Source organism: Epinephelus fuscoguttatus, linkage group LG15 (assembly GCF_011397635.1).
Source record: "Epinephelus fuscoguttatus linkage group LG15, E.fuscoguttatus.final_Chr_v1".
Taxonomy (NCBI): domain Eukaryota; kingdom Metazoa; phylum Chordata; class Actinopteri; order Perciformes; family Serranidae; genus Epinephelus; species Epinephelus fuscoguttatus.
This window is the reverse complement of record NC_064766.1, coordinates 15,558,762-15,571,732: the sequence shown is the minus strand read 5'-3', so window position 1 is coordinate 15,571,732 and position 12,971 is coordinate 15,558,762. Positions and strand designations below refer to the sequence as shown.

At 34.9% G+C, this 12,971-nt stretch overlaps 1 protein-coding gene across 2 annotated transcripts in view; it reads right to left on the bottom strand.

The window, feature by feature from the left end:
• The window catches only part of st6galnac5a (ST6 (alpha-N-acetyl-neuraminyl-2,3-beta-galactosyl-1,3)-N-acetylgalactosaminide alpha-2,6-sialyltransferase 5a), a 68,345-nt gene that overhangs the window by 4,051 nt on the left and 51,323 nt on the right, over window positions 1-12,971 (bottom strand). Inside the window, exon 4 of one of the 2 annotated variants that reach the window (XM_049599095.1) lies at window positions 8,464-8,571. In XM_049599095.1, the coding sequence (XP_049455052.1) occupies window positions 8,464-8,571 (108 nt within the window). The remainder of the gene's footprint in view (window positions 1-8,463; window positions 8,572-12,971) is intronic. The other variant, XM_049599096.1, reaches the window with a different exon arrangement.

Here is a 12,971-nt window from a genome sequence, read left to right as displayed (position 1 = left end):
AATATTATTATATGTGGATGACGTAGTTTTAATGGCGAAACACGAAAAAGATCTGCAGTTTATGCTGAACATTGTGGTGGAATGGTGCTGGAAATGGAGACTGGTGGTTAATGAAGACAAAACACAAATAGTACACTTTAGGTGAAAATCGCTGTCTAGAAGTCCAGTTGTTTTTAATCTTGGTTCAATAGTGCTGTCATATACTGATCAATATAAATATCTTGGTATGACACTGGATAAGCACAGCTCTACAGTTCATGTGTTTGTCCTGTGTCTGATTATGCTTCGGGTGTTTGGGGTTTCCGGGAATACTCAAGTTGCAATGCTGTGCACTATAGAGCTATTCAATCTTTTTTAGGAGTGCATAAATTAACTTCAGTTTTAGCTATTTGTGGAGATATGGGATGGGAACCTCCAAACATCAGACATAAATGTGAAATGCTTCGACTGTGAAATAGACTTGTAAGGATGTCAGATCAGAGACTCACTAAAAAGATTTTTATCTGGGACATTTTACATGGTCATCCCTGGGCTAACGAGATGAAATCCTTATTTAATTTGAATGATTTTTCATTTATCTTTCATAACAGGTTACTTTGTAATATTCGGGAGTTAAAGAATAATATGTTTCTCAAGTATAAGGAAAAGTGGTCTGTCGATATATGGTATAAACCAAAATTACAAACTTACTGTCTCATAAAAAACTGTTACGATGTTGAAATGTATGTGAAGTATAATTTAAACAAAAGACAAAGATCATTATGTGCACAGTTAAATTCAGGAACATTACCCTTGGCTTTAGAGACCGGCAGGTTTAATGCCATTCCAGAGGAGGACAGACTTTGTCAGGTGTGTGAGCTCGGTGAAATTGAGAGTGAGGTCCATTTTCTGTTTTACTGTTTTGTGTATGAGGACTTGAGGGATGTACTTTTTATTAAAATGTCCTCTATTTATGCTGATTTCTTTTGGCTGGACGAGTATGAGAAACTTGAGTTGTGTTTTAGAAAGGGAATCTTTTTTGTTGCAGATTTTATTTGTAAAGCGTGGGAGAGAAGGAAGAATATTCTGTTTAAAGTCTGAGCCGTAAAAGGGGCTGTAATTATGTATGAAATGAAAAATAAATAAATAAATTAATAATAATAATAATAATAATAATGTACACTGCAACTGTACTTTTTTTGGTGTCTTATAAACCCATGAGGGTTGGGCACTATAAAAATAATCAATCAATCAATCATTCAATCAAAACCTATAGTAACAGGCAAGCTCGCCGTCCCTGCTTTCAGAAATTCAGCTCACCTCTGTATTAACCTTTAGTTGTTGGTGAATCTGTATCTTTGGTTTGCTTTTTATTCCTTTAACAGTTGATATCCTTGAATTTTGTTCATGTTATTTCAGTTAATCCTTCTGATGCACAGCTCACACACTTTACCCTGAACTGTCTGTCAAAGATAATACATTCTTCTCTCCTGCCCTAGTCAAGCACTAGACATTTTTGCATACCCACACATTTTACTACTGTCCAAGCTGTATACACTGACCTATGGAGTATCCATATTTATGCCACTGTTTGCAATGTACAGATGTATATGTATGTATGTATATAATGTCTCCTGTTAGTATTACTGTAATTATTCCTGAACTTTATATTTTACACTATACCTGCAGAACTGTGGTCATCTGTGTGTATCTGAATGTATTCATATATACTGTTAATATTTTTTCTGTTTATTCATTCATTACATTCTATTTGTTCACTGTACACTCTGTCCATTACTCAGCACTTTACTGTTTTTTGCACTGCTAATCAGATGTGCAGCTGCATTCATCGTCTCAGTACCTGTACTCTGTGCAATGACAATAAAATTTAATCTAATCTAATTTATCCACATATATTAATCACCGTACCATATTTTGGACTGCATTGACTTTTTAATATTATCTTGAAGCAAAAACAAATTAATCCAGCTATCAAGAGAATCATTTTGTATACAAGAGAATAAACAAGACTATGAAGCCCGGCGCTGTCTCATTTTTTGTCTCTTTCAAATACAGATGCTTATACTGTTTGTTTTTCTATATATCAGAGACTTAAAATCATGTGCTTTTGAAGATTTTGGGTAAAGCCAAGCCTCCTCTACTGTTTTTAAAAAGACATTGACTGGTTAATATGGCAAGACTATGAACTTTTCTTTATTTGTCCAGATGCCCTACACAACAGACTTGGATTTGGTGAAACTTTTGAAACTGTACTCGTTCATCGGTCTAAGATCCATACGTTAAATAATACAATGTCATAAAAATCTGATCCATGTCCTATTGTAGTCTCTCTGTACATATTGACTATAAATGAAAGGGCACAAAATCTGCCGAAAAAATAATAACTGGCGGAAAGACACTTTCACTCCACTGTGCTCCAGCACTTTCAAAAGTAATGCAGGCTTATACACAGGGCCACCAAATTAAAAAAATTAAAGGTTGGAAGTGATTAAGTAGTCTGTAAGAAGTCATTAAGAACAATGATTCCTTTGTGAGTTGACATTTTTAAAATGTATTTTTCGAAAAAACGGAAAGGGCAACACTGAGTTGCAGTAACAACAGAAAACAATTCCAAGAAGTTACTAGAAAAAAAGTAAGAAGAAAAGAGGAGGGCATCTAAAAATACTCCCATTGTACCAGGATGTTTGGATGTATTGGTTATTTATTCAGGCTTTGGCTTCATAAACGTCTACCCCTCATGCCCTTAAAATATATTTGACATGACATTAGAGAAACATGTTTTTTGTATTTTCGGTTGGATCACATCCAGTAAATTCTACAGACTTCACTCGTTGTGACAACTAAAAGGATTGCCAAGTGTCAGCCTAAGCCAACCATTTGTTCGAGAAAATGAACCGGCATTCCCTCCTCATTACCATCAAGATTTAAGTGGTGCCTAAACCCAAAATAAAAAATTAATTATTTAATCAATCAGAGCCAGGAACAAAGATATACTGAGCATTTTACAGTTCGTTCTTTTTTATTGAGAAATCTAATAAGATTTGTTCCTTGTCCAATAAAATCCCCCAATTAAAGCGTTGGCTGAGACGGATGAGACGTGAGCTGTAATTTTAAACCATTAAACTCTGCTAATGAGAGGCTGGATGAGTTAGTTGCTATAGGAGCCAGACAGTCAGAACTGGCTATGTATCCCATAATTCTTTGCATTTCTGCTGCACTGGACCAGCATCATGGGGTCGTAAATGCTGAGTGAATATAGAGGGAAACAATTGTTTGTTCTGAGATTTATCGAAAGTGGACGCTGCTAAAAAAAAAAATCCCTTTTTTTATTTTTGCCAAATATTCTGTCGCCATGGCAGCTAGCAGCCGGCCTAACCTGGATGCTTTTATCCTGCATTTCATTATTTGAGGTGGATACATTTTGTTTCCAAGTTGGTGTCTCTGTGTGTGTTATTCTGTCGTGGCAGAGTTCTCACTGCATTCATTTGCAGTTAATTACTTGATTACTGCAACTTTACTTGTTTCATTTCAATGTCACCTGCAAAGTCTCCACTAATAATGACAATATTTAGAGAAACTTAATTATGGTTATCACTGCTACCCAGTAGAAAGCATGTACTCCACCTCCAATAATAAGAGATTACATGCTCCTCGATGAGCTGAGAAAAAAAATACTTGTTTCTCTGTTTCTAAGTATTTTTCAAACATTAAATATTAACAGCTAATGTCATTAGGTATCAATTAAGATTTTAGCCATATCTGTTAAAACATAGATGCTTCAGACACATCTTTCCCACGGCAGCACAGAAGATCTAAACAATCAGCACAGTTTCGAGGTGGACAACCAAGACGAGTGTCACCAATTCGGTATCTGACCAAATGTGTTCCTCTCTGTCCCCGAGATACGACATGGAGTAATGGCCAAAAAAGTGTTTTGTTGCAGAACATGATGATGTCACAGTGAAGTTAACCTTTGACTTTTTGGATATAGAATGTCAACACTTCATTATTTTATCCTGTTAGACATTTGTGTGAAATTTAGTCACAATTAACACATGAATTCTTGAGTTACGGCCAAAAACATGTTCTGTGAGGTCACAGTGACCTTGACCTTGACCTTGACCTTTTATCTTCGACAACTAAATTCTAACCAGTCAATCATTGAGTCAAAGTTAAAGTTTGTGCCACATTTGAAGAAATTCCCTTGAGGTGTTCTTGAGATACTGCATTCATGAGAATTGAGCATACAAACGTATGTCTGTATGTCTGTATGTCTGTATATATGGACAGACGGATGGACGTCCTGAAAAAACATGATGCCTCTGGTCACAGCTATGGCCTGCGCAGAGGCATAAAAACTATTTTGGCAGAGAAATCACTCAAGTAAAATGAGGCCTGCCTTTGGCTTCACAAGTGGGCAATATTATCCCTCATGTAAGTGCACCTCTTTTAGATAAGCTGCGTTCCAGTTCATGAGGCTGATCTTCAGAAGTCTGCATTTCCATACGGAATAATCCAGAATATGTCATAAAGGGTGAACAAAGCCTGTCTTATCTCAAATTCATCCAAGAAACAAAGCCTTCTTTTGCCTGAACTTTGGGGAGTACAACTTTTGTATCTTTCACAGCCCTCAGTAGACAATAATCTACCCACTTTGTGTTTTGGTCAATTCTTGGGTGAAGTGTTTGACTCTGTGTCTGCAGGGGATGAATGAGTGGAAAAATGGGCTGCAGGGATGCTGTATGGTGTGACAAACAGAAGAATATAACCAAACAAAAGCCAGGGGAGACAAAGGGAAAATGATTGTCACTGGGGTAAGTAGTGGAGTAGGGAGTTAGACCATGTGAGCAATCTCCCTGCAAAGGCCTGTTGACGACAGACAGAGAATACTATACTATGACTTTCTTAAAGACACTTTTTTGAAGACATTTTTTGGCATACTATACTATGACTTTTTTTTAAACAGAATTTTTTTGGCAAACTATACTATGACTTTTTTTAAAGACACTTTTTTGAAGACATTTTTTGGCATACTATACTATGACTTTTTTTTAAACAGATTTTTTTTTGGCAAACTATACTATGACTTTTTTTAAAGACACTTTTTTGAAGACATTTTTTGGCATACTATACTATGACTTCTTTTAAACAGAATTTTTTTTGGCAAACTATACTATGACTTTTTTTAAAGACTTTTTTGAAGACACTTTTTGGCATACTATACTATGACTTTTTTTAAAGACTTTTTTGAAGACACTTTTTGGCATACTATACTATGACTTTTTTTAAACAGAATTTTTTTGGCAAACTATACAATGACTTTTTTTAAAGACACTTTTTTAAAGACATTTTTTGGTATACTATGACCTTTTGAAAGAATTTTTTTGCATACTATACTATGACTTTTTTAAAGACTTTTTGGTATACTATACTATGACTTTTTTAAAGACATTTTTTGGCATAGTATACTATGACTTTTTAAAGACAGTTTTTGGCATACTATACTATGACTTTTTTAAAGACATTTTTGGTATACTATGACCTTTTGAAAGAATTTTTTTGCATACTATACTATGACTTTTTTAAAGACTTTTTGGCATACTATACTATGACTTTTTTAAAGACATTTTTTGGCATAGTATACTATGACTTTTTAAAGACAGTTTTTGGCATACTATACTATGACTTTTTTTAAACAGAATTTTTTTGGCAAACTATACAATGACTTTTTTTAAAGACACTTTTTTGAAGACATTTTTTGGCATACTATACTATGACTTTTTTTAAAGACATTTTTTGGTATACTATGACCTTTTGAAAGAATTTTTTTGCATACTATACTATGACTTTTTTAAAGACTTTTTGGCATACTATACTATGACTTTTTTTAAAGACATTTTTTGGTATACTATGACCTTTTGAAAGAATTTTTTGCATACTATACTATGACTTTTTGGCATACTATACTATGACTTTTTTTAAAGACATTTTTTGGTATACTATGACCTTTTGAAAGAATTTTTTTGCATACTATAGTATGACTTTGTTTTGAAAGACAGTTTTTGTCATAATGACTTTTTTGAAGACATTTTTTGGTATACTATGACCTTTTGAAAGAATTTTTTGGCATACTATACTATGACTTTTTTAAGGACTTTTTTTGGCATACTATACTATGACTTTTTTTAAAGACTTTTTTGGCATACTATACTATGACTTTTTTTAAAAACATTTTTTGGCAAACTATACTATGACTTTTTTTAAAGACAGTTTTTGTCATAATGACTTTTTTGAAGACATTTATGGCATACTATACTATGACTTTTTTTTAAAGACATTTTTTGGCATACTATACTATGACTTTTTGTTTTTTTAAATATATTTTTTGGCATACTATACTATGACTTTTTTAAAGACATTTTTTGGCAAACTATACTATGACTTTTTGTTTTTTTAAATATATTTTTTGGCATATTATACTATGACTTTTTTAAAGAATTTTTTTGGCATACTACACTATGACTTTTTTTTAAAGACATTTTTTTGGCATACTATACTATGACTTTTTGAAGACATTTTTTGGCATATTATACTATGACTTTTTTTAAAGATATTTTTTGGTATACTATACTATGACTTTTTTTAAAGACCTTTTTTGGCATACTATACTATGACTTTTTTTTAAAGACATTTTTTGGCATACTATACTATGACTTTTTGTTTTTTTAAATATATTTTTTGGCATACTATACTATGACTTTTTTAAAGACATTTTTTGGCAAACTATACTATGACTTTTTGCCATGCTATACTATGACCTTTTTAAAGACATTTTTTGGTAAACTATACTTTGACCTTTTTAAAGAATTGTTTTGCCATACTATACTATGACGTTTTTGAAGACATCTTTTGGCATACTATACAATTAATTTTTCTTTGGCAAACTATAGTATGACTTTTTTAAAGACTTTTTTTGGCATACTATACAATGACTTTTTTAAAGAATTTTTTGGCAAACTATAGTATGACTTTTTTTAAAGAAATTTTTTTGGCATACTATACTATGATTTTTTTTAAAGAATTTTTTGGCATACTATACTATGACTGTTTTTTCTTTACAGAATTTCTTTGGCAAACTATACTATGACTTTTTTAAAGACATTTTTTGGCATATTATACAATGATTTTTTTGGCAAACTATAGTATGACTTTTTTAAAGAATTTTTTTGGCATGCTATGCTATAACTTTTTTAAAGACATTTTTTGGTAAACTATACTTTGACCTTTTTAAAGAATTGTTTTGCCATACTATACTATGACGTTTTTGAAGACATCTTTTGGCACACTATACAATTAATTTTTCTTTGGCAAACTATAGTATGACTTTTTTAAAGACTTTTTTTGGCATACTATACAATGACTTTTTTGTTTTACAGAATTTTTCTTGCATACTATACTATGTCTTTTTAAAGACTTTTTTGGTATACTGTACTATGACTTTTTTAGGCATACTATACTATACTATGACATTTTTAATGGCATACAATATACTATAGACATTTTTAAGGCATACTATACTATGCCTTTTTTCAGACATTATCTGATAAGTTCAATTTTTATCATGTTAATTTAAATGAAAGTAGGTTGTCTTTAACCATTCAGCACATGTTTTATGATTCTTTTTCCTTTTAGTGACATACTATATTGTAAAATTTTTATGGCAACACTGTATTTTTAGTCCTACTTATATTACTCTGAAATAAACCTTGAATTATGTTAGTCACTCAGTTAAGTCTGTACTTTCTTCACAACCTGTCTATCTGATTTATGTTGCATTGATACAGTGGTCCAGTCTTCTGTTCAGGTGTGCTATCTTACAATCAATGTATAGTAAATGTAAGCTGTATCGCTGATGTAACCGGTTAGAACTCAGTAGGTTGCAATGAGGTTTCAAAGGGTCTTAAAAAGGTCTTAAAAAGTATTACATTTTACTTCAGGATATTTGCATATATCTTGACAGACTTTAAAGAAAACCTGATATGTGTGTAACAAAGCCATAATTCACTCTGACCCACTGTGCAATGATGTTTGTAGCGGCCAGAAAAAGGAGTAGGGTGAGAATTCTGTTTTTGCTCTCTCTCATATCTCACATGCACACAGATATTTTAAAAAAATCAGCATGAAGTTTCAATATTTGTAACGCTTGCCTGTTTACTAACTTATTTTCAACAATATTCAGGCAATCTAAGCATTCCAAAAACATCTCCAGCCACACTGACATTTTATTTATCAGCTGCCTGAATATATTTACAGTTTTAATCTTTCTTATCAGGTAGATGTGATGTTATGAATTTCTATACTCTCCAAGCGACTGCATATACACGCTCTGCTTCAAAAACTCTTCGTGGCGGTGTTCGTTGGTGAGCTGATGATGATGTTTCACATTCAGCTCCACTGTCTCACCTGCAGAAGTCAGGGGCAACCATGCCATAGACATTGATCCTATCGCACAGCTCCAGGGCGATGGTCATAGTGAACCAGCCGGTGCTCAGCCAGGAGTTTGATATCCTTCTGCAGAAGAGAGGAGGAGGGAGAGAAGAAGACAGTGAGATGGATTTCATGCGTGGGAGATCACGAGGATGAAAAATGTACCATATTTGATTTTTTAGAATGTGATTAACTGGGATAGATAATCAGAAAATCTCACATCTGCGTAATACGGAAGAATAAAGATTTATCTAAATCCAGAGGTCGATTTCGCGGACTGCAAGATCATTCAAGTTCCTTCGCAGCTTCATTAAAATACAGATCCATCCTACATATCGACTGATACAAATGAACCCTGTCAAATAATCAAACCCTTAATCAGAAAGTAGTCTTGGTGTGCATGTAGTTCAGATAGTTGAAGTGACAAAGCTTCAGCCTCAGACTGATCTGCCTGCTTTCACACTGCAGTTTTTTTTTAGTCACGCCTGAAAAGAAATGAGCAATATTCACAGTTTTCTGAGTTTTCTTATGAAAGACATATGAAATTATATTTTCATTCCATTAAAAAAAATCTCTCTAAATTTAAATGTCCATCTGAGTGGTCTCTCTCACAGGGTTGCTGTCAGATGAAAAAACATTACAGTCTGACTACCATGCATTTTTAAGAATCCCTTGTTGGTTTTGAATAGATTGAATGAGCTCCAGAGGCATAAAACTTGCACCACTTCTTAAAAAAAAAAAAAGAACCACGAAATCTCCAGTTTAAAGTGAAAATAACTTCAATTAAATAAAAGTAATTAAAACTTTGATACTTTGATTCTGGTGGTTCGACACTAAATTAAATAAGCCCTAATGAAAGTTAACAGAAATGTGCTGTAATGAGAACATTATGAAATATACAAGATACTGAAATGTTTATCATAAGCCTCTCTCACTCAGGCTGTAGCAGAAAAATAAAGACTTTGGAAAATATTCCTTTTACAGTTATGCTATGCCAACATGTGTTGAGAATGTGTTTTCTGGACCTGATGATTGACTACACACCATGTTAATGGCCTGAATTAAATCATATAAATCACCACAACGCTTTTTGTGTTTTTTTGCCCAGTGGTGGTTCAAGTGAAGGTAATATTGGTCAGTTCACCACTTTGATCCAGACCAGTGCTGGGAAGGTTACTTTTTACTAGTTACCCTGTTCAGATGTAATAAGTAATGTAATAGTAATATGCGACACCAGGGGTCAGCACGCCTGGGGCCCCGCTCTGGGCTGCAGTGGGCACGTCCCACTGATAGGAGGCCCTGGGGCAGACCCATAACACGCTGAAGGGACTTGGGGTCTAGGTGGAGATGGAAAGCATTACTGGGGAGGGGGATGCCTGAGGTGCTTTGCTCGGCCTGCTGCCCCCTACCCTGGAAATCCAGAGTACTCGTGAGAGCACAATTTGAATTTGCTCAGCGAATCACTCTGGCAATCAGTTACGATGCTCATTACTCATGCAGAAGTCCGGAATCAGTCAGTAAACATTGCAAGATGGCTATGGATGAACACCAGTTGTTTGAAACGGCTTTGGCCGCTACAATGAACAAGTTAGACTTGGCTTTTTCTCTAAAAGAGGAACAGAAGACGGCGCTCGAATCTTTCCTTTGCAAGAAGGATGTTTTTGCGGTTTTGCTGACTGGATACGGCAAGAGTCTAATCTACCAGTTAGTTCCGCTGGTAGCTAAGCTCTGGATACGTCACCCCGTGTATTGTTCTGATTGGCCGTAGTGTTATCCAATTGCGTGCAGTGATATTTTCAAATGCATGTTTGGTGCCGCCCCTCGAGTTGGGCCATTTGCGTTACTTATAGCCAGACCCTATATCTTTCTAGATTTGGGTCTGGATTTCCAGGCTAGCTGCCCCCACTACTAGCTGCCCCAGATAAGTGGATGATGAGAGTAGTGTAACTTATTATATTTGCTCACTTTTTATTTTATTTTTTTTATTTATTTATTTTTCAACAATTGTTTTAAATGGGGCAATAAGGTTGAAAATTATCTGGCTACACCCAAAGCTTAAAGATGCAAAGCAAAAGAACAGTTATATTCAACATATAGACTTTCTTTTAACCAAAAAAATATAGTTGGATGTAACCCCTTTAATCACCAACATTTTGATAAATAACTGTTATCTAATTACATTTTTTTTCTCTTAGTAACTGTGACGGATTACAATTACATTTATTTTGAAATTTAATTACATGTAACTAGAAGCTCTGGTCAAGACTGAAATCTCTCTACAGCTAATTGCCATTGCCATTACATTTTGTCAGTATTTGTGACTTTGGTGATCCCTCACTTTTTCCTCTATCACCACGACCTGACTCACATTGTTGGTTTTAAGTGGATCTGTATGATATTTGACTACAGCTATTAACAGTCCATTGGAGGAGAAAGTGTCATTTCTTCACTGATCTCCAGGTAAATAAGGTATTGGAGCCAATGAAACAAGCAAACAGCACAGGAGTTAAAGTTATCACCAAAACAAAGAGCTAACTTCTTAAGCAATATGCAATTACACCTTATATATCACATCATTATACAAGCTGTGCGTGCACTCAGCAGAATATGGGTGCATGAGAGCCCCCCATTTGACCACACAAAACCAAAAAAATTGAATAAATCTACACACCACACACATACCTGCACACATGCACACATTACAGTCGGCATTTGCGACTCGTGCATGATGACCTTTACCTGAAACTTGGCATGGTGCACATAATTAGATTTTTTAAAAGTACTCTTTGATGAAAGTTAAAAGTAGAAAATGAAATGATGGGGTTGAAAAAAGCTTTGGTATTTCACGATTGCTATGGGTGCAGAATTTGGGAATATTTCAAATGAGACATGTAGGATAAAGTGGTTTGGATGAAATGATCTGTTTCAGGGCAAACTTTACAAATCCAACAATAATTTCTGTTCTTACAGTTTCAAGATAAATGATCAGATTTTGGTGATTATTAAAGCAAACATGCCCTTTAAACCCACCAGCTGGTTTAAGGGTTCAGATGGTATTCCAGTTAAATACAAAATACAACCATTTAAAGTTAATGGTCCCTTACCAAAGCATGACTAAAAATCTTAGTCTCTCCCCAGTGCTAAAAATCATTTGACACTGCTGCCCCATTTTGTACCACCCCCTTCTCTGTCTTAAATAACCAGGCCCCCTAAGTGCAGCCTTACAGAACTGTTAGCATGGCTGCTAGCTCTGGTTTTCCCTAAGCAGCAGGGACAGAAAACTTCATGATGTTGATCTCTGGCTCGTTGGTTCTAATCGCTGCCAAGCACAGCCTACGGGAGGTTTAGCTCTTATGGTCCAAAGCACTTTTGGAACAATCAGTATTCATCAGATCAATTTATAAATTAGTTAAAGTGCAAATAAAATTCCTGTTCCCTCACACGCAATGTGAAAACATTCAAGTATGAGATGATCTAACACAATTCAGCAGGGATAAATCTGAATCCTTCAGCTGAATCAGGCACAGCTGTGTATCTCATCACGCTCCCACTGCCGCACAGCTGAACCTCATCTCGACTGGGATTGTGACTGGTGACCAGTGGATGTGTTCATGCATCAGTTATCAGGTACGTTTTAAGATGGGCCCCTGTGGAAATATCAAATATGGTGGTGAGGCTGCAAGACGAATATGAGTAAACCCTGCAACCTTTATGATAACTGTTCCAACATCATCAGTCATTTATGAGAAAAAATAAATTAACAATGAAGGGAAAAAAATGAGTCCTACTTAACTTCCTCATTCAATAATTAAAGATGTAGTGGTGCCATCTGTAGGATTCTATCATCAGTAAATCATTGCCACAGTAACTCTTATACCTTTGTCTAACATTGAATTACATATTGCATTTTATTTTGCATGAAGTCCAGTTGAATTTTGCAGAAAAAGCACTGGGACAAAGAGAGAGCACATAAAGAACAAAGAGACTGCTTTATGGTCCAGAGCCAAGACTGTCAGACTTCTGTGCTTTGTCAGATGACAAATGGAATTAATTTTGTTATGAATTTACTGGAAACTAATCTATATTTTTGCATTTCTGATCGTCTTACATTTGCTGGTTAGCGGCAAATATAAAGTACAGCTGAGGTGGGTTCATTTTGCAGGTATTTGGTCATAAAACAAGTATTGGACAAACTGAATCCAACTGTATAAATGTGAGTCTAATGGCTCTGAGGGTGGTCAAATATGTGTGTCCCAGATTTCATGACAATCCAACGGTTGTTGACTCATGTCGCTCAGCATCATAACTGTCAACCTCATGGTGGCACTAAAGGAAAAGTCAAGAGGATCACTAAAGCCATGAGGATACATCATCAGGAAGCACGTCTGTCCAAAAATCAATTTCGAGGACGTTTCACTGGAAAAGTGAAAACTTTGGCCTGCTGGTGGTGCTGAATGAAGCGACAGGGGACCAACAGAGTAATC